Source organism: Odocoileus virginianus, chromosome 31 (assembly GCF_023699985.2).
Source record: "Odocoileus virginianus isolate 20LAN1187 ecotype Illinois chromosome 31, Ovbor_1.2, whole genome shotgun sequence".
Taxonomy (NCBI): Eukaryota; Metazoa; Chordata; class Mammalia; order Artiodactyla; family Cervidae; genus Odocoileus; species Odocoileus virginianus.
In genome coordinates this window covers 26,308,437-26,330,627 of record NC_069704.1, presented here as the reverse complement: position 1 = coordinate 26,330,627, position 22,191 = coordinate 26,308,437, and the positions used below count along the sequence as shown (strand labels likewise).

Genomic DNA, 22,191 nt, shown 5'->3' with positions numbered 1-22,191 from the left:
AACATATATATTTACAACTATAAATTTCCACGTTAGCATTGCTTTTGATGAATCCCATGAGGTTTTGTACATTGTGCTTTTATTTTCATTTATCTCAATGCATTTTCTAATTTTCCTTGTTATTTTCTCCTTGACCCATTGTTTCTTTAAGCTTGCATTTTTTTTTGAGCACTATCATTATTTCTTTTTTTAATTTATTTTTTATTGAAGGATAATTGCTTTATAGAATTTTGTTGTTTTCTGTCAAACCTCAACATGAATCAGCCATAGGTATATATATACCCCTCCCTTTTGAACATCCCTCCCATCTCCCTCCCCACCCCTGTTTGGGTTTCCTGAAACATACAGCAAATTCCCACTGGCTATCTATTTTACATAGGTAATGTAAGGTTCCATGTTACTCTTTCCATACATCTCACCCTCTCCCCCCCTCTCCCCATATCCATAAGTCTGTTCTCTATGTTTGTTTCTCCATTGTTGCTGTGTCAATAAATTCTGCAGTACCATTCTTCTAGATTCCATATATACGCATTAGAATATGATATTTTTCTTTCTCTTTCTGACTTACTTCACTCTGTATAATAGGTTCTACATTCATCCACCTCATTAGAACTGACTCAAATGCATTCCATTTTATGGCTGAGTAATGTTCCATTGTGTATATATACCACAACTTCTTTATCCATTCATCTGTTGATGGGCATCTAGGTTGCTTCCATGTTCTAGCTACTGTAAATAGTGCTGTAGTGAACAATGGGATACATGTGTCTTTTTCAATTTTGGTTTCCTCAGGGTATATGCCTAGGAGTGGGATTGCTGGGCCATAAGGTGGTTTTTATTGCTAGTTTTTAAAGGAATCTCCATACTATCATCCATAGTGGTTGTATCAATTTACATTCCCACCAAGAGTGCAAGAATGTACCCTTTTCTCCACACCCTCGCCAGCATTTATTGTTTGTAGACTTTTTGATGATGGCCATTCTGACTGGTGTGAAGTGATATCTCATTGTAGTTTTGATTTGCATTTCTTTTTTTTTTAATGTCTAATTTTTCTTTAATAAAACAATTCTGCCTCAGTGCAAATGTGTAGTCAAGGTAAAAAGAGGAAGGAAGGAAGGAAATGAGAGAGGGAGGGAGTGAGTGAGTAAGGGAACGATGAAGGAAGAAAAGAAAATGTGAAAAGAAAATGTTTCATATGACTTAGCAGGAACAGTTTCCACAGCCTTTGACACTGTTGAAAATTTCTTCTTGTAGTCTCTTCCTTTCTTCTTCTTTGGACACATTTTCTTTCTCTGCATCCCATTTGGGGTTATCATGGTTCTGCACACGGCTGCCCTGTGTATGCCACATTTCTGAATAGATACTGCTAGGGTTAGCAAGCAAATCATGGTGGGTACCACGTTCAGCTACCTTACCCTGGTTCAAGACAATAATTTCATCTGCATCAACCACTGTTGACAATCTGTGTGCAATGAAAATAGAAGTTCTGTGTTTCACTGCATCGCTCATGGCACCAAGAATAGTCTCTTCAGTAATTGAGTCTAATGATGAAGTAGCTTCGTCATACAGAATGACTGGGGGGTTCTTCAAAATGGCTCTTGCAATTGCTAGTCTTTGCTTTTCTCCTCCTGAAAGCTTGAGTCCTCGTTCCCCTACTTGAGTGTCATATCCATGTGGCATTCGAAGAACGGCCTCATGGAGTCCAGCTAATTTTGCCACTGCATATACTTCCTCGGATGAAGCACTGATGTTTCCATATAAGAGGTTGTAGTAAATGGTATTATGGAAGAGGACAGCATCCTGAGGTACCACTCCCACTGCCCTCCGAAGGCTTTCCAGGCTCACATCTTGTATATTTTGACCAGCAAGGTAAATGTTACCCTTTCGAGGCTCATAGAAGCGAAATAATAGCCTCACTATTGTGCTTTTCCCTGACCCACTACCTCCTACAATAGCCACTTTCTTTCCTGCAGGGACTTCAAAAGATATTCCATTAAGGACTTTCTGCCCCTCAATGTATTCAAAATGCACATTATCAAAGGCCACCGTAGCTGTCTGTGGTGTGATCTGAAGGGGAGATGCCATCGCTTTGTCTTTAATTCGGGTGTCTACCTTGAGTAGAGTAAACAAGGTGTTCATATCTATAAGTGCTTGTCTAGTCTCTCTGTATACAGTTCCCAGAAAGTTAAGGGGTAATGAAAGCTGAAAAAGCAGTCCATTCACCATTACTAAATCTCCAACAGTAAGGGTACCTGCCACAATTCCCTGACTGGCGAGCACCATTATGGCTGTTAAGCCAACACTGAAAATAGCACTTTGACCAAAGTTCAGCATAGCCAGAGTAGAGGTACTTTTCAATGAAGCAGCTTCATATGTCTTCAAAAATCCATCATATCTTTGTGCTTCATAATTTTCATTATTAAAATACTTCACAGTTTCATAATTCAGCAGCGAGTCTATGGCAGCATTGCCTGCATCATTATCTGCTTTGTTCATTTCTATTCTAAATTTAGTTCTCCACTGTGTGATGGCAACTGTGAATGCTGTGTATGCACCAAGTGTCCCAAGGGTCACCAATGCAAACTGGGCACCACATCTATAATACAAAACACCACTGACAAGAGTCACCTCAAACATGATGGGAAGCAGATTAAATACTAAAGCACTCAGGACAAAACTAATACCCCTTGTCCCTCTGTCAATAGCCTTTGATAAAGCTCCTGTCTGTCTGCTCAGGTGGAAAGCCAGATCCAGGTTGTGAAGATGGAGAAAGACATTTTTGGCGATTCTTCGGATTGAATTTTGGGCTACCTTGCCAAATACTGCATTTCGAACTTCATTAAAAAAGGCAGCTCCTGCTCTTGATACACCATAGCCAATCAGAACTGCTGTTGCCATGGTTGCAACTGTATTTGGTGCATCACTCAGGTTCAGCATGTTTCCCGACATCTCGTTGAGACTGTCTACAGCATATTTAAACATGAAGGGAACCACAATATTCATGGCCTTTGCTCCACCTAAAAATCCCAAGGAAATGGCAACTCTAGCTCGTAGATCTGGTCTGTCTTTGGGCCATACATAAGAGAGCATTGCTTTTATGATCTTCCGAGTATCAACATCTTTTAACCCTTCTTTCGGGTCTGTGTGGAGTCCTCCTCCTGCATGACCATGCCAACATGTCCTCTTTTCTATCAGTGGCCATGCCTGGAGAGCACTTGTAGCATCTAATAACTCTCTTGAATTGCCTTTTCCTGGTCTCTGCCATGAAGTATGTCTTAATAACTCTGGGATCTGAGAGATTCCAGCAGTTCCTGAGCCGCGGAGCTGACGTGACCTCCACTGCGGACCTGGGCCCCGGAAAGAGACTAGAGGCCGAATCAGAATCACCCCGTGCCGGCGCTTTTCGAAAGCAGCCGCCGCAACTGTCCAGCGCCAAGAATGTATCGCGAGCAGCGCCATTTTAAGCGAGGAAAGAGGAACCGAAGCAGAGGATTGTGGGACGCTGGCGGTCGGAACTCGCGGCCTTAATCTTTCTCCTGCATTTCTTTACTAATGAGCGATGTTGAGCATCTTTTCATGTTTTTGTTAGCCATCTGTGTGTCTTCTTTGAAGAAATGTCTGTTTAAGTCTTTTTTCCACTCTTTGATTGGGTTGTTTGTTTTTCTGGTATTGAGTTGTATGAGCTGCTTGTATATTTTGAAAATTAATCCTTTGTCAGTTGTTTCATTTGTTATTATTTTCTCCCATTCTGAGGGTTGTCTTTTCACCTTGCTTATAGTTTCCTTTGCTGTGCAAAAGCTTTTAAGTTTAATCAGGTCACACTTTTTTTTTTTCAGGTCCCACTTGTTTACTTTTGTTTTTATTTCCATTACTCTAGGAGGTGGGTCATAGAGGATCTTGCCTTGATTTATGTCACTGAGTGTTCTGCATATGTGTTCCTCTAAGAGTTTTATAATTTCTGGTCTTACATCTAGGTCTTTAATCCATTTTGAGTTTATCTTTGTGTATGGTGTTAGGAAGTGTTCTAATTTCTTTCTTTTACGTGTAGTCCAGTTTTCTCAGCACCATTTATTGAAGTGGCTATCTTTACCCCATTGTATATTCCTGCCTCCTTTGTCAAAAATAAGGTACCCATCGGTACATGGGTTTATTTCTGGTCTTTCAATCTTGTTCTGTTGGTCTATATTTCTGTTTTCCTGCCAGTACCATACTGTCTTGATGACTGCAGGTTTGTAGTATAATCTGAAGTCAGAAAGGTTGATTCCCCCAGCTCCATTCTTCTTTCTTAAGACTGCTTTGGCTCAGTTCAGTTTAGTTGCTCAGTTGTGACCGACTATTTGCAACCCCATGGACTGCAACACGCCTGGCCTCCCTGACCGTCGCCAACTCCTGGAGTTTACTCAAACTCACATCCATCAAGTTGGGGGTGCCATCCAACCATTTCATCCTCTGTCATCCCCTTTTTCTCCAGCCTTCAATTTTTCACAGCAACAGGGTCTTTTCCAATGAGTCAGTTCTTCATATCAGGTGGCCAAAGTATTGGAGTTTCAGCTTCAATATCAGTCCTTCCAATGAGTATTCAGGACTGATTTCCTTTAGGATTGACTGGTTGGATCTCCTTGCAGGCCAAGGGACTCTCAAGAGTCTTCTCCAACACCACGTTCAAAAGCATCAATTCTTCAGTGTTCATAGTCCAACTCTCACATCTACACATGACTACTGGAAAAACCATAGCTTTGACTAGGTGGACCTTTGTTGGCAAGGTCCTGCTTTGGCTATTCAGGGTCTTTTGTGTTTCCATATGAACTGTGAAATTTTTTGTTCTAGTTCTGTGAAAAATGCCATTGGTATTTTGTGTGTGTGTGTGTGTGTGTGTGTGTGTGTGTTGAGTTTATTTATTTTTTTTTTAATTTTTTTTTCATTTATTTTTATTAGTTGGAGGCTAATTACTTTACATCATTACAGTTCCTATCCAGGAACATGGAGAGGTATTCCATGTTCCTGGATAGGAAAAATCAATATTAAGAAAATGACTATACTACCAAATGCAATCTACAGATTTCATGCGATCCCGTAGTATAGTCACTTTCTTAATATTGATTTTTCCTATCCAGGAACATAGAATACCTCTCCATCTGTTTATGGCATTCTTTATTTCTTTCATTAGTGTCTTACAATTTTCTGTGTACAGTTCTTTTGTTTCTTTAGGTAAGTTTATTACTAGATATCTAACTCTTTTTGTTGCAATGGTGAATGGGATTGATTCCTTAATTTCACTTTCTGATTTTTCATTGTTAGTATACAGAAATGCAAGTGATTTATGGGTACTGATTTTTGTATCCTGCAACTTCGCTAAATTCAAGATTAGCTCTAGTAATTTTCTGCTACAATCTTTAGGGTTTTCTATGTACAGTATCATGTCATCTGGAAACAGTGAGAGCTTTACTTCTTCTTTTCTGATCTGGATTCCTTTTATTTCTTTTTCTTCTCTGATTGCTATACCTAGGACTTCCAGAACTGTGTTGAATAATAATGATGAAAGTGGATATCCTTGTCTTGTTCCTGATCTTAGAGGGGATGCTTTCAGTTTTTCACCATTAAGAATAATGTTTGCTGTAGGCTTATCATATATATGACCTTTACTATGTTGAGGTAGTTTCCTTTCTATGCACATTTTCTGAAGAGTTTTAATCATAAATCAGTGCTGAATTCTGTCAAAGACTTTTTCTGCATCTATTGAGATTATCACATGGTTTTTAATCTTTCAATTAGTTAATATGGTTTATCACATTGACTGATTTGCATAAATTGAAGAATCCTTGAATTCCTGGAATAAACCCAAGTTAATCATGATGTATGATCTTTTTGATGTGTAACTGAATTCTGTTTGCTACAATTTCGTTAAGGGTTCTTGCATCTATGTTCATCAGTGATATTAGCCTGTTGTTTTCTTTTTTTGTGTTGTCTTTGTCTGGTTTTGGTATCAAAGTGATGGTGGCCTCGTAGCATGAGATTGGAAGTGTTCCTTCCTCTGCAATTTTTTGAAAGAGTTTTTAGAAGGATGGGCATTAACTCTTGTCTAAATGTTTGATAGAATTCTCCTGTGAAGCCATCTGGTCCTGGGCTTTTTTTTTTGGAAATTTTTTTATCACAGCTTCAATCCCTATGGGTTCAATCCCTGGGTTAGGAAGATCCACTAGAGTAAGGCATGGCAATCCACTCCAATATTCTTGCCTGGAGAATTCCATGGACAGAGGAGCCTGGTGGCCTACTGTCCAGGGGATTGCAAAGTTGGACATGACTGAGTGACTAACACACATTGCTGTATTATATGTTATCAGTGTATGATGGGTGCATGCTCAGTCACTCTGTCATGTCTGACTCTTTGAGACCCCATGGACTGTAGCCCACCAGGCTCCTATGTCCATTGGATTATCCCAGCAAGAATACTGGAGTGGGTTGCCACTTCCTCTTCCAGGAGAACTTAGCAAGCCAGAGATTGAACTTCTGCATTGACAGGCAGATTCTTTATCCCTGAGCCAGCTGGGAAGCCCCAATATATGATAAACCTTTTAAAATTTAATTTATATTTGTCTAATAACAGTACAACCAAGTCAGTTCAGTTCTGGTTATAGTTTTCATGGAATATCTTTTTCTATCCTTTTACCTAAAATTAGCTTTATCTCCATATCTAAAGTGAATATATTGTAAACAGAATGTTGATGGACTCTATTTTTTTAAAAATATAATCTTCCAAACCTTTATTTTAATAGGGAAGAGTCATCCTTTTATATTTAATTTGACTACTGAAAAACAAGCATTTACTTTGCCACGTGGCTATTTATATTTTATGCTTTCGTACCTCAATTTTCCATTGTTAACATTTGGAGGATATCAATTACCATGTTAAACTTATTAAACACATGGCTTGAATATACGTAATAGTATATAATAATTTACAAAAATTCTACTTCCTTGCATCTCCATTTATTTCCTTTTGAGTTCTCTGCTTCAACCCTTTGAGTTGTTATTTTTTTTTTTTTTTTCCGAAAGAGGTTTTAGTGAGGGCGCCGAGCCATCCCTGAGCCCCCGGGCACTAGTGAAAAAATATGGAACACTTCATGAATTTGCGTGTCATCCTTGCGCAGGGGCCATGCTAATCTTCTCTGTATCGTTCCAATTTTAGTGTATGTGCTGCCGAAGTGAGCACTGAGTTGTTATTATAACAGATTATCACCTTGTGCATTATAGTCCCCTTGACATGAATTTATAATTATTGTTTTACACATTTGTCATTTAGTTTATATAGGAACAAAAGGGAAGTTACAAATTAAATGAAATGTACAATTTCATTCATTCAAAAGTCCAATATTACTGAAACTTATTATTGTTTTATGTCTGAGAGTTACTGTCTGGTGTCCTTTCATTTCATCTTGAAGGAGTCTCGTTAGTAATTTCTTGTACAGTAGGTCTGTTTACCTGGGATTTTCTTAATACCTCTTTCATTGTTGAAGGATACTTTTGCCAGATACAGAATTCTTGACTGAAACTTTTTTTTTCCCCTTCGGGATACTAAACATGTCATCCTACTGTCTTCTGGCCTCTATGGTTTCTGGAGAGAAATCATCTGTTAATTTTATTGAGAATCACTCATATGTGATGAGTCACTTCTATATTCCTGCTTTCAAGATCAACTTGGTGTAGAGTCTGTAAGTATCAGCTTGGAGTTAGTTGAGCTTCTCAGATGTATGCATTCATGAATTTCACCAGATTTGGGATTTTTTTTTTTTGCCAAATATATTTTCCTATTCCTGTCTCAATATCTTCTTCTGGGAGCCTTATAATGCATATGTTGAACACTTAATGGTATCCCACAGGTCTTTCAGGCTTTGCTCATTTATATTCAGTATTTTTTTCTGTTTCTCTGAATTTATTATTTCATTTGTCCTTATCTTCAACCAATCCTTTCTCTGCCTACTCAAATCTGATTTTGAACACCTCTAGAGAGTTTTTCATTTTAGTTTTTGTACATTCCACCTCCAAAATTTCTATTCAGTTCCTTCTATCTCCTTATTTTTCATCTTCATTTGTATTTTAATTTTTTACAATCATTATTTTCTCAATTTCCTTTAGCTCTCTGTCCATGATTTCCTTAAATAAAATTAAGAAAGTCAATGTCTTTGATTAATAACTTAAATATCAGAGGGGAGAAGCACTGTCAGTATTTATATTTCCCTCTCAAAAAAAAAAAAAAAAACCAACAAACTTAAATATCTGGGCTTCCTCAGGGATGGTTTCTGTCTAACTCTTGTTCCTCTGAAGGGGTTGTACATTACTGTTTCTATGTACTGTATTTTTGTTGTTGTTGTTGAAAACTGGACTTTATGAGTTGTGGTAACTCAAACTATAATGCTGTGGGAATTCTAGGATTCCAATGCTGTCCCTCATTGGGGATTGTTAGATTTTGCTTGTTGAAGGCTGAAGCCATACAACTGTAACTTTTCCAAACTTTTTGGAAGTATGTGCTTCTTATGTGTGATCAGTAAAGTTTCTGTTCCACTGTCTCTGCAGACAAAATGCAACCTGACAAAGATATCCTTAAGCATTTAGCTCCCAAAAGGGGAAAATGTAAATGCTCTCTCTTTAAATCCTCTACAAATCAGGAAGACATGTTAGCCTGTTGGGAATGAAACAATGATTAACTTCTGTCTCAGTCCTTGCTGATTAGCAATAAAAAATCTATGATACCAAGTTTTTGGAAGACAAGATCCATATTCCCCACCATGGCCCCAGAAATTTGCACCAGGAACTGAGTTGCTGCATTGTGGGGTGCTGAGGTGTGAGGCATGGTAGCCACTACCATGCAATCACTAAAATTTACCAAAATTAAATTTACCAGCTTCTTCATCAAGCACTCCTCTGGATCCTGTAAGAGATCTATTAGACTAGGGCTGCAAAATAGTTGCTCAGACAGTTCCTACCAGCTCATATGTCATTTCTGTGGAGAGTTAAATTCCTGGGGCTTTGTACTCTGCCATATTCCCTGATATCACTTCACTGTGGCTGCTTTTCCCTAATAACTAATGATGTTGAACATCCATTCATGTGCTTATATGTCAGCTCTATGTTTTCTTTAGTGATGGGTCTGATCAAATTATTTCCCAAATTGTACATTCCTTTTTTTCTTAATGAGTTTTCAGTCTTATTAGGTATTATATGTATTAATGACTATGTATGAACTCACATTTTTTCATGATTTGCAAATATTTTCTACAACTGTAACTTTCTTTTCATTATGTTAACAGTATCTTCTGAAGAGTTCACATTCTTAATTTTGATGAAGTTAAATTTGCAATTTTTTCTTTTACAGATCATGCCTTTGGCACTATCTAAAATATCTTTAAAAACAAAATATCACAGAGCTTTTCCCTTATGTTCCTTTCTAGATATTTTAAACTTCTAGGTTTCACATTTAGGTCTAATAATTATTTTTCTTTTTGCTAATTTTTGAGCTAACTTTTGTATATGGCTTGAGATGTAGATTAAACTTAACTATTTGTTTTACTCCCGTATGATATCCAATTATGTAAGCACCACTTCTTGAAAAGGTTACCTTCCTCCATAAGTTGCTTTTGCATCTTTATTGAACATTAACCCAAAATGTTCGGGTCTATGTCTGGTCTCTCTACTTTGTTACACTGATCTCTTTATCATGATGCCAGTATCACTCTACCTTAAGTAATCTAGACTTAGAGTAAATCTTTAAATTAGGTAATGTGAGTCCTCTATTTCTGTTCTCTTTTTCTTCAAAGTAATATGGTTAAAGTAGGTCTTTTGAATTTCATATAAATGTTGGGTATCTCTTTATTTAGATTTTTTCATGATTATTTCATTAGCATTTTGAAGTCTCTTCTTAAATTGAGGTATAGTTGATTTACAATATTATATGTTTCAGGTGTACAGCATAATGATTCATAATTTTTAAAGGTTATACTCCATGTATGTGGTAGTGGTTTAGTCACTAAGTCATGTCCAACTCTTGTGACCCCGTGGACTCTAGCCTGCCAGGTTCCTCTGTCCATGGGATTTTTCAGGCAAGAATACTGGAGTGGGTTCCCATTTCCTTCTCCTGGGGATCTTCCAGACCCAGGGATCAAACCTGCATTATAGGCAGATTCTTTACTGACTGAGCTATGAGGGAAACCCATACTCAATGTATGGTTATAATAAAATATTGGCTATATTTCCTGTTCTGTACAGTATATCCTTGTAGCTTATTTATTTTACACATAGTAGTTCTTCTTTTTTTTATAAATTAATTTATTTATTTTAATTGGAGGCTAATTACTTTACAATATTGTAGTGGTTTTTGCGATATATTCACATGAATCAGCCGTGGGTGTACATGTGGCTCCCATGCTGAACCCCCCTCCCATCTCCCCTCCATCCCATCCCTACTTCTTAATCCCTTATCTCTATCTTGCTCCTCCCCTTTCCCTCTCCCCATGGTGAAAGCAAAAGTATTAGTCGCTCAGTCATGTCCGACTCTTTGCGACCCCATGGACTGTAGCCTGCCAGGCACCTCTGTCCATGGAATTCTCCAGGCAAGAATAATGGAGCAGGTAACCGTTCCCTTCTGCAGGAGATCTTCCTGACCCAGACTGGACCTGGATCTGGGTCTCCTGCTTTGCAGGCAGATTCTTTACCATCCGAGCCACCAGGGAAGCCTCCTCCCCGTGGTAAGCACTAGTCTTTTCCTTTAATGCCATTGTCACTAATTTTTTAATTTTTTATATTCCACATATAAGTGGTATCATACAGTATTTGTCTTTGTCTGATTTATATTAATATCACTTACCATCATATGTTCCAAGTCCACTCATGTTGTTCCAAGTGGTAACATTGCATTCTTTAATGGCGGAATAGTATCCCATTGTACATACACATCATATTTTCTTTATTCATTCATCTGATGGTGGACATTTAGGTTGCTTCCATATTTTGGCTATTGTAAATAATGCTGCTATGAACACTGGGGTGCATATATCTTTTGAATTAGCGTTTTTGTTTTCATCAGGTATATACACAGGAATGGAATTGCTGGATCATAAGGTAGTTGTTTGAGCATCTTAGGACAATTATTTTAAAGTCTTTGTTTAATATATATTTTATTAAGTCTACTTCAGGGACAGACTCTGTTTAATTTTCTTTGAATTGACCATACTTTCCTAAATCTTTGTATGCCTTGTCTGAGTTTTTGTTGAATGGACACTGGACATTTGAATATAATCATATAGTAACTCTGGAAATCAGATTCTCACCATTTCCCAAGGATTATTTTTTTTAATTGTTGTAGGCTCTCTCTGTGCCAAGAATCAGACTAAGGTGTGAAAACAATATCTTCTTAGGTCTTTTTAAATCTTTCTTTGAGCACATTTAGTCACTTTCTAATTTCCTCCATACCTAGTCTTTAATGTCTGACTCCCCAAATGGGAAACGCAAAAATTTAAGGGAGGAGAAAAGGGCCCTGGCCCTGTAAATTTCCCAGAAGGCTGTTCAGCTTGAGGGGATAGACTTGCAATGAGTTGATGGGTGGGGTCATGTGAGGGGAGCTGCAGCAACCATGGTTACCAGACTTCCTGCATCTCTGTGATCAGAAGAAGTGATCAGTGACCAGAACACAGATCCCCCTTTTTGCCTACCCTGACTCCTGCAGAACTGCAGGTAAGCTGCTCAGTGTCTGCTAAGTGGCTGGAAGTGGGGATGTGTAGCAACTATTGCCAGCTAAGAGCTGAAGACAATTAAAATCAACCAAAATTTATCATCCAAGCCTTCCCCAGAAGTTACAAGTTTTCAACAGACTTAATAGCTTCAGATTAGTTACATAAGACAGAGTCTGCCAAGTCCATTGGAAGCTGAAGACAGATTTCTTCTAGGTGGAAGACAGATTTCTGATGCTATCTACTCCATTATCATCCCAGAATTCTTGTCAAGAGTTAATTTGATCTCACTATTAAGGAAAGACCTTTTGAGTACTCTAGCTGATGACTCTGCTTCTGGCCTCATGTGAACTTCAGGCACCGTACACGTTCATCCTTCCCAAAGGCTTTTTCCTTTGCCTCAGGTAGCTTGCTCACACGTGTTCATTAATTGATTCTTAACTGCATATTTGTGGAGGAGTCTCTGCAGACCTCTGGAGTCTTCTCTGTACATCACTCCTCTTTCTAGTACTCTACCCTGTGAGTTTTAGCCATCTTGCCCCATCCCAATTCCCCATTACTTTCCCTCAACTTAGGGAGGCTGCCAGGTTCTGTGGGTTCGCTTCCTTACATCATGGTCTGGAAACGTTCACCAGGCAGTGAACTGGGTCACTTGGAGAGTTCATCTCCTTTGTTTTCCATCTCTGAAGGATCTCTGTCCTTCACTGACTTATGTTCAATGTTTTCAGAACGATTGTTTCACACTGCTGTCTGGGTGTTTTTGGTTATTACTGTATCAGGTGGGAGGGTGGCAGTCCCTTTACTTCAACTTGGCTGAAAATGATAGTTTGAAGCTTTGATTTAAAATTAGATGGACATGGACATGCATAGATGTACACACTGCTATATTTAAAATGGATAACCAACAAGGACCTCCTGTATAGCACATGGAACTATGTTCAGGGTTAATGCAGCAGCCTGGGTGGAGGGGAACTTAGGGGAGAATGGATACATGTATCCAGAGTACATCATGAATTGATCATTATATGCAAAGTACATCATGAGAAATGCAAGGAGATCCAACCAGTCCATCCTAAAGGAAATCAATCCTGAATGTTCATTGGAAGGACTGATACTGAAGCTGAAACTCCAATATTTTGGCCACCTGCTGTGAAGAACTGACTCATTGGAAAAGACCCTGATGCTGGGAAAGGTTGAAGGCGGGAGGATGAGATGGCTGGACGGCATCACTGACTCCATCGACATGAGTTTGAGCAAGCTCCGGGAGTTGGTGATGGACAGGGAGGCCTGGCGTACTGCAGTCCATGGGGTCGCAAAGAGTCGGACACGACTGAGTGACTGAACTGAACTGAACTGAACGAACTGGATACATGTATATACGTGGCTGAGCCCCTCCGCTGTTCCTGAAACTGTCACAACATTGTTAATCGGCTACAGCCCAATATAAAAGAAAGTTTTAAAACAAAATGAGTTTCTTTCTTATATGACCTCTTAGCATATATTTCTCTGATCTTCTCACTGGTACTAATCAATATACTTCTTGGTAATACAAGTTATACATGCAATTATTTTCTCAGTAGTTTGTGAGTTTGTGGAGAATAAGATATAAATTTGAGTCACTACATGTACTCTAAAATATGAAAATAAACATCTACTTAATAGATTAAACTATTAAAAATTACCCTTACTTGGCATAGATTTCTAGACTTGCAGGTCATAGAAATGTCATGGTGTATGTTGATGCTGCAAGGAATTTCATGCTGTTTCTTATGAGAAATATAGATAGTGATTTCTTACCGTAGTTAAGTAAATTTGCACTGAGTTAAATAATGGCAAATGGAAGAAAAATGGATCAAATAAAATAGGATATGTCATTTAGACATGTAGTTCACCAGTGAACTACAGTACATAATAAGTGGCTTAAGATTCAGAAGGCAAAAAAAAAAAAGATTCAGAAGGCATCGCTTTATAGTATCTATATCTTTTAAACAGGGTATAGGAGGGGTATTATAATTTATGTCATGAACATATGTATTTTGGAAATTTAGCATTTCTTTTCCCTTCCTAAAGATACCCAGATATCTTTCTCAGAAATTGTTTATAGATTTGGTGACATGGTCAGTCCATGTTCTTGCTTCCCCATATTAACACCAAAGGAGCCGTATTCTTTTCACCATTAAGCTGGGGACACATTAAATGTAATCTAATGTGGGGCCAGACTGATGCAACTTCTCAGTTAGTTAGGAGTTAAGCTCTTTTGCTAGTGTGCACTAGTCACATATGACCGTTTAACTTCAATTAAAAATTTAGTTCCTCAGTCATACACATCACATACTCAATAGCCACCTATGGCTAGTGGCTACCATGTTAGACAGTACAGCTCACTTCCTTCATCACAGAAAGTTCTATTGAATAGTATAGCTCAAGGAACATAAATGTTAGGATGAGATTATTGAGTATATAATCTTTTTAGTGACATGGAAATTTTTATTTTAAAATATTACCATTCATAGTGCTTCTTAGTTTGAGAAAACTAGAAGTATCTCTTATAAGATAGACTAACAGGTATTGTCTCATGACTGTGCTAAAATCCTAATTCTAGGTTGCAGTGATGTGGAAGATGGATCTCTGAGGCCCCAGTCCATCATCGTGGGCCAGTGTTGCCTTTACCAGCTACCTGGGATCTGCAAAGAGCAAGGGGCGGGGTGGAGGCAGTGAGCAGTGAGCAGGGGAGGAAGGGCTGTTTCTTGCTTTCAGTTCTTTCCCAAGCTCAGGCTAATGCTCCACCCCAAGGGCATCTGCATTTAAGGCAGAATGTTCTCCCTTTCAGTGGCACTTGCATTCTTGTAGTTCTAAAACCAAGCTCATCTTTTCCTTTGGCAGTACAGTCAGTGTGGAGAGTCTCAGCTCAGTTTCCAGAGAATGACGATGTGCTCCCACCTGTCTGAAACCCCAGATTTCCTGGAGGAAGTTGGATTCATGTGTTCGAGCTTTGTCAGGCCTGAGTGCTTTTCATGTTCTGATGTGAGAAAACTGCTTCTTCCAGAAACATTTTTATTAAACGCAACAGACCATTTAATGATAACTAGTCTCTAAATGGGCTCCCCTGGTAGCTCAGCTGGTAAAGAATCCATCTGCAATGCAGGAGACCCTGGTTTGATACCTGAGTTGGGAAGATACGCTGGAGAAGGGAAAGGCTACCCACTCCAGTAATCTTGGTTTTCTCTGGTGGCTCAGTCGGTAAAAAATCTGCCTGCAACACGGGAGACCTGGGTTTGATCCCTGGGTTGGGAAGATCTCCTGGAGGAGGGCATGGCAACCCACTCCAGTATTCTTGCCTGGAAAATCCCCATGGAAAGAGGAGCCTGGTGGGCTGTAGTCCATGGGGTCACAAAGAGCTGGACATGAATGAACAACAAAGCACAGCACAGTCTCTAAATAATTAAAATTTTAAATGGTTTTGTACTTATGAATGAAAATTCCTGGTATAAAAAGATAAAATTTTCACTTGATTTATATCATTTAAAAATAAAATTTAGTTTATTAAATAAATTGTGGAGGGCAGAGAAGGATTCCCTGGTGGTCCAGTGGTTAGGACTCCAAGCTTCCACTGCAGGGGCCATGGGTTTGATCTCTGGTCAGTGAACTAAGATCCTGCATATTGTGCAATGTGGCAAAAATAAGTAAATTAATTAATAAACAAAACTTTAAGATTCCATAAGGCAATAGGTAAGGGATGACTGTAGAGTTCTTCTATTCAAATGAGAACATATATGGCCAGCTGAGTGTTGTCTTCCAAAGTATCCCTGTGGATGTTTTTCTACTTACTCTTTAGCAGCTCCCAAATGAGAGGGTGGGAGTCAAGGAAGACTGATGTCTGAGTCTCTCATGTCGGTAATGGCTAATGTGGACAGCAAGAGGTCTTGGACACCCAGGAAGTGCTGGGAAGGCCTCTGTGTATTTCCACAGTGGTGGAGAGGGGACACAGACAATTCTTTACAGATTTCAGAAAGAACGGACACCAAAAAACTCCCGATTGTCGTGAGTTAGGGAAGGGAAAATTAGTAATCAATGAGTACAGCAATGGTAACCAATTCTTCAGCTGAGATGGTAACCAACTGATTATATCAAATGTTTGTCAGTCAAACATTTGGAAATTCCCTTTATTCTTGAAAAGCCTGAGAAATCTGCACTTAATGAAATTCACGTATGCTTTCCCATTGATGTACAATTTAAAATTACAACATATACTTGAAAGAGAAAATGAATCCATACTTCTGAAGAGAACAGGACTTTAAATCCACATCATCAAAGGCAAAAAAGCATTTTTAAATTCCAGAATGCTAAAACAACAACAACAAAATCCTCAAGACTGTAGGGATACATGTGCGCTCTTCCAGGTAATTTAAATGGACAATCAATTAGCAGATTAGTGCTAGGTAAACATTACACATTCAAATCCCAACCAGAGATTAATTTGCTCTCTTCCAGAGTCACAGAGTGCATGCTTAGCCCCAGCCTGCTGCTCTCCTAAATATATGCTAATAAGTACATGGGTCTCAGTCACCTTCCTTGAAACACTGAAAGCTTAACCTTTTATTACTGGATGTCTCTGCTGTGCTTAGTTGTTCAGTCATGTCTGACTCTTTGTGACCCCATGGACTGTAGCCATCCAAGTTCCTCTGTCCGTGGAATTTTTCAGGCAAGAATACTGCAGTGGATAGCCATTTCCTTCTCCAGGGGATCTTCCTGACCCAGGGATCGAACCTGGGTCTCTTGCATTGCAGGCAGATTCTTTACCATCTGAGCCACCAAGGAAGCCCCATTAATACTGGATAGAAGTCTCAACTAAGCAGAATATTAAGAATATTTAATATTAATATTAAAGTTATCATTCTACTATAAAACACTTTAATTTGGAAAGAATCATGTAAATAAGTAATATTTTCTTCCTTCGGGCAGTAGATGAATTGATCAAAACTAAATTGGCTGAAATAATGGAAGAGCTAAAAATAAGTATTTCTATCATTGGTTTTTCATATATTGGTAAATTTTTCACACCATGGGCTAGTTCTCTTTGTCTTTTTTTTTTTTTTTTAATTTTTATTAGTTGGAGGCTAATTACTTTACATCATTACAGTAGTTTTTGTTATACATTGATATGAATTTCTCTTTGTCTCTTAATCATAACTTTTTCTGAAATTTCTTTTTTAAATTTTTATAAAGCATGGGGCCATGTCTTTTTTTACCATTTTTATTTTTCAGATTTTTTTCTTGCTTGTAGGGCAAGAAAATTTTTTGGTGAAATTAAAAGTTTTCTCATACGCTCAAAGTGAAAAGTTCAAAGATACAGGTGGTTGGAATCAGGAAAGTCCCCAAACACTAGTTACTATATAGTGTGAATCCAAGAAGATATTATAATTTTATTAAATGTTAAATACAGATGTTTGCTTCTACTTTGACACTTAAAAAATTTAGCTTCAACCAACTTCTGAATTTGAAGATTATATAAAATATGGGTCAGCCAAACATTTTTCCAGCCACTAATAATGTTACTCAAAACATAAGAGAATTAGTTTTTTTTAAATGAGAACATATATTTAAAAAGGGAAAATAACGCCAAATGAATTTATACTTATGAAAATGAATTTTAAGGTTTCAAAAAGTAAGATAACTGTTACATGTCCTCAAGGATAAAGTCAATACAATTATAGGATGTGGAAGTAATAGTTATAAAAGTCAACATTTATTGAAAATCTGCGTGGCAAGCACACAAGTTACCTCATTTAATCCTTATAAAAATCTGGAAGGTAAGCACTATTAATACCCTCGTTGTACACATGATAGAAACCAAGGTTTTAAAAGTTTAAGTAAATTACACAAGGGCCCAGAGGTAGAACCAGACAGATTTGGTAATCTGATTCCAGAACCTTAGTCCTTTACACTGCCTTAAAGTGAAAATAAATTAATTCTCAGAACCCCAGACACTGGCACGAAAGTATTTAAAAGCAAGCCCATTTAAAAGAAACAAAAACAAACAAACAAAAATAATAAAAAAATAAACAAAAACAGAACATAGAAGAGTAAATATGGAGCAGAGTGCTATAGATTCAATTACGACTGATTAAAACTACTACTCCTAAATGTGTGAGCCTACAGTGGATTATAGAAGGGAAGTTGAATATTTTGGGTGTCAGTATTTAATGTGGCTTTAAATGACTAACTGTATTTCTAAATAACACATGATCCTGGCTTCATCGCTAACTTTGTGTATGAGTTAAGTGGCTTAACTTGCTAAAGTCTGTTTTTTAAAAAATTAAACACACTTATCAAAATACTAAGAGCATTTTACTTATGTATATATCATACTGGCCGATATTTGAGGTGAAGTTATAAGAAATGAAAAAACTCAACTTGCCTTTTTGGGGACAAGAGAGTATGGAGGCTTCTTGGAACCTGCGTGGGTGCAGGCTCCACTTGCTCTGCACCTTTTGTATGGGCCTGCTCCTCTACAGAGATTTCTCCAGAAAAGGATAGGAGAATTGGAGATAAGTAAAAACACCACTTCCAAACTCCTGAGTTCTGAGTTTATAAATGCTTTATTCTATAAGACATTAACCTGTTTTAAAAAACATTTTATTGATGCATAATGTATTTACAGTGTTAACCTCACTTAAAAAGTAATTACTGCAGAGCTCTGGGACAGAAGTCCTGAGAGGACCTCGTTTCAGAAGATGCTACTAGAGCAAGAAGGATTTAAATCATTTTCCTTAGGAGGGGCTGCACAGTCTCCGGAAAGGGGGAGTTAGAGAAGATAGATATTTCACAGTTGGAACCAAATGGAAGGGAGGCATTTCACGTGCTGTAACAGATCTGCTGTTTTTAAAGTCTCTTTGGTGATATCTGACACTAAGGCTACTTGTATATTACATTATAGACTGTCATTTCAGTGTCTGGGCTATGAAATGTTACTAGTGTGAAAACAAAAAAAGAGGAGCCTCCGGCTCCTTCAGATAGTGAGAGCATTTTGAGTGCGCTGAGTCAGATCTATCTGGAGGGAAATCTGCTACCTCAAAGGGAACCACCAATGAGGGTTCTGCTCACGTGGCTCTTAGATTTCTCCCAAAAAAGCAGTGAAGCAGTAAACCCAGCAGGCAGTGGGGTCAATCTGCCACTTTTCCAACTTCCTCAGAATTACCACCCTACTCCTGTGAACAACCAAAAAGTCTGGAGAGTTATTTCCCAAGTTAAAGATGCCGATGCAATTAAGGTGAGAGAGCAGGTGATCATTTCTAAAACCCGGTTGCTACACTTGGGCACACAGCGCAGAAACCGATTTCCGTTGGGGACTTGTGCTGACTCCTCCCCTAGACACATCCCTGACCGCCTCTATCTCTGCAGCCGCCTCGGCCAGGGCACTGGTCCCACCTTGGGATGGCTGGCCCTGTGGGACCAGGACGGGATCGCTTTGGGGTGGTCAGACCCCAGGCATTAGGCCTTCTCAGATGACTGGCTCTCAAAACGAACGCTGCCTCCTCGAGTTGACGAGATCCCAAGGTTGGGTTGGGGCCTCCTCAGGGTGACCAGCTCCTGGGGATGGAACTTGGAACTCCTCAGGTGGCCGACTCCCGAGAAAAAGGCCTTCTAGGGGGTGACCGGGCAGAGGGACAGGAAAGGGCCTCCTCTGGGTGACCGGTCCTTGGGGACGAAACAGGGCCTCTTCGGAATAACGGGACCCGGGGAAGAAGATGGGGCTTCCTTAAGGTGACTGACTTCCGGGATGAGGCTTCTTTGAGGGTAACCAGATCCGTAGGTCCGAACGCGGCCTCCGTGAGGTGATCGGCTCCGATCGTGGACGGGGACAGGGCTGCCGGACCGGCTTCCGGGGATAAGGCCGTCCCGGGGTGACCAGATCCTGGAGCCGGGGATGTGGTCCTTGGTGACCAGCTCTGGGAGACCAGGAAGGGGACGAGATGAAGCTACCGCCCCGACACCTCCTGGGAACTCGCGCAAGCACAGCTGCGTCGCTTGGACCCGATAGCTCCCTTCCCTGGGCTGGGCCTCGCGGACTCTGCCAGGGCTGGGACCGAAGTTCGGAGCCGGAGTCCGAGTCCTGGGCCGCCGGGCACCGGCCCCTCTTCTGGTTACCGGCCCTCGCAGCACCGCCTCTTCCGCCCCTTCCGCCGGCCCGCGTACGTCAGCTGGCGCCGCCCCGCCCCGCCGCCGCCCGCCCGCCCGCGCGAGGCCGCCTCAGCTTGGCCTGGGCCTGGAGCGGCGCACGGCGCAGGTCCCTCCCCGCCATGGCCCTGGGAGGCGGCAGCACATGGCGGCCGCAGCGGCCATGAGCGCGCCCGCGGCTCGGCCCGGCCCCCCCTAGAGCCCGCCGCCCCGGCCCCGGCCCGCGCCACGGCCCCGCCGCCCCCGGCCCCGCCGCCCCGCCGCCCCGCGCCCGCCGCCGCCGCCGCCATGGGCGTGCAGGGCTTCCAGGACTACATCGAGAAGCACTGCCCGAGCGCCGTGGTGCCGGTGGAGCTGCAGAAGCTGGCCCGGGGCAGCCTGGTGGGCGGCGGGCGGCAGCGGCCCCCGCACACGCCGCTGCGCCTGCTGGTGGACGCCGACAACTGCCTGCATCGCCTCTACGGCGGCTTCTACACCGACTGGGTGAGCGGCGGCCAGTGGAACCACATGCTCGGCTACCTGGCCGCGCTAGCCAAGGCCTGCTTCGGCGGCAACATCGAGCTTTTCGTCTTCTTCAACGGCGCGCTTGAGAAGGCGCGGCTGCACGAGTGGGTCAAGCGGCAGGGCAACGAGCGCCAGACGGCGCAGCAAATCGTCAGCCATGTCCAGAACAAGGGCACCCCGCCGCCCAAGGTCTGGTTCCTGCCGCCCGTCTGCATGGCGCACTGCATCCGCCTGGCGCTCATCCGCTTCCACGTCAAGGTGCGGCCAGCCGGGCGGGCGGGCGGACTGGGGTCCGCGTGGGCCGGGGGCGGGGTTGGAGACCGGGGCCGGGCGTGGGTCTGCGTGAATTTAAGGGGTCGCTTGCATTTGAGGGTGGGTCGGGGTTAGACTGGAGTTTGGGGGACCAGGGGTCTGGGCCTGAGTCCGGGTGTGGGGTCTGGGGTCAGGGTCCAGGCCTAGGTCGGAGTGTGGAATACGGTTGGGGTCTGGGTCTGGGCTCCGGGCAGGCCAGGGTCTGAAGTTGGAGCTGGGTCGGGTTTGGGGGTCTGGGCGCGGGGGACCGCAGGAGCCTCTCCCCTCCAGATCTGACCTGCTGCAAAATGGACGCGCCGCCTGGATCCCGGCCGGCTGCGAGTGCCCGGGGTCTGGGAACCTGGGCTATACCAGGCCGGCCGAGAACCGTAGGACCAGCGGATAAGCTGCAAGCTTGGAAGGTGCAGTGCCACTCGCTGAGATCCCGAGTATACCTCCACACTTTGAAGCAGGCATATTACTAACCTGAACTTTTATGAGTCGCTGGTTTTCGATTTTGGAAGGCTTGAAAAGCAACAGGTTTTTTGCGGGAGCAAGTGGGCTAGATGGCGACAGCAAGGGGTCTCCAGCCACTGAGGGTGGATAGGTCTGCCTACTGCTGTCACCCCGGTTCGACGTGGGCAAGGCCTGTGGAGTTGGCTTTCTCTTGAGAACACAGGGCTAGGACCAGGTTCCCAGTAAGGTAATAGTTTTTAGAGAAATTGTCGGATTTTTGTGTGTTGGGTTTTAAAGAACCATGTAGCTTGACATGATGGAATATTTTAAGTGCTGTGATTTAGCCTGCGTGAAAAAGTCTTTGGTTCTGTGTGTCTGATGTGAAAAGAGTAGTCCAGAGTCAGGCAAAGTCAGTGAATCAGTGTTTCCAGGATTTATTCTCCCTGCACAGAGAGAACTCCACCACTTTGGGCTGTGCACTCAGGTAATCAGAGCTTTGGGTGTCCAGCATTCTGCTGTCCTTTTGGCAGAGGGCTCCTCCCTGAACTCAGGCCAAGGAGTGCTTCAGGACCTAGCAGCCAGGGCAGCGATAACATGCAAACCAGTGACCCTTGACTTGAGTTTTGATTGCTTCGTTTTTCATTGTACTTCGTTTACAATTCTTAGGGGGAGCTGTTATATTTTTCTGACTTTGGCCACTCTGCCTTCCAATGTGTTTGTCATTCCTTTATTTCTGCTTGAACTGTGCTTAATCCCAAAGTTTGTGAAATTCGAACTTCCTGACTGCTCTTGCCTGTGCTGAGATGGTGGTGGTTAAGCCTAAAGTGATAGCGGAAGTCCCACCCCGATCCTAATGCAATTGGTGACAGGGTTTCCAAGTCTGCGGGTCGAGGCTGCTGGAAGAGCTGCGATTGGTCTGTGAATATGGCAGAGACCTAGCCTGTGTCCCTGGGGAAGATCGGGTGAGAGTAAGGGACTACTGCTGGCATTTTCTGCCCTGAAGCCTGGGCTGTCCGAGAAGTAAGACGGTGTAATTCCCCAG

At 41.6% G+C, this 22,191-nt stretch overlaps 2 protein-coding genes, 1 non-coding gene and 1 pseudogene across 6 annotated transcripts in view; 1 reads left to right on the top strand and 3 right to left on the bottom strand.

The window, feature by feature from the left end:
- Positions 1 to 1,047: 1,047 nt before the first annotated feature.
- On the bottom strand, positions 1,048 to 3,479 carry LOC139032428 (iron-sulfur clusters transporter ABCB7, mitochondrial pseudogene; annotated as a pseudogene).
- Positions 3,480 to 7,103: 3,624 nt separating this feature from the next.
- LOC139032502 (U6 spliceosomal RNA) lies at positions 7,104 to 7,210 on the bottom strand. The gene has a single exon (XR_011485044.1). It is a non-coding gene; the product is annotated as a U6 spliceosomal RNA (small nuclear RNA).
- Positions 7,211 to 15,854: 8,644 nt separating this feature from the next.
- Positions 15,855 to 20,190, bottom strand: LOC139032427 (uncharacterized protein FLJ37310-like). Of its 2 annotated transcripts, none has more exons than XM_070459436.1 (2): positions 19,149 to 20,190; positions 15,855 to 16,568 (listed from the first exon to the last, which is right to left on the bottom strand). In XM_070459436.1, the coding sequence occupies exon 1, from the start codon at positions 20,186 to 20,188 to the stop codon at positions 19,865 to 19,867; it is 324 nt and encodes a 107-aa protein (XP_070315537.1). In that variant the 5' UTR covers positions 20,189 to 20,190; the 3' UTR covers positions 15,855 to 16,568; positions 19,149 to 19,864. The 2 variants fall into 2 exon arrangements, with proteins under 2 accessions (XP_070315537.1, XP_070315538.1); XM_070459437.1 differs by lacking the exon at positions 15,855 to 16,568 and adding an exon at positions 17,124 to 18,241.
- Positions 20,108 to 22,191, top strand: part of FAM120A (family with sequence similarity 120 member A) — a 115,536-nt gene continuing 113,452 nt past the window's right edge. For all 3 annotated transcript variants that reach the window (XM_070459435.1, XM_020905481.2, XM_020905484.2), the window contains exon 1: positions 20,108 to 20,660. In XM_070459435.1, coding sequence (XP_070315536.1) covers positions 20,187 to 20,660 — 474 coding nt within the window. In that variant the 5' untranslated portion in view covers positions 20,108 to 20,186. The remainder of the gene's footprint in view (positions 20,661 to 22,191) is intronic.

Excerpts from the sequence above, each read along its gene's own strand:
- LOC139032427 (XM_070459436.1), bottom strand. The coding sequence starts at position 20,188 with ATGGCGGCGGCGGCGGCGGGCGCGGGGCGGCGGGGCGGCGGGGCCGGG.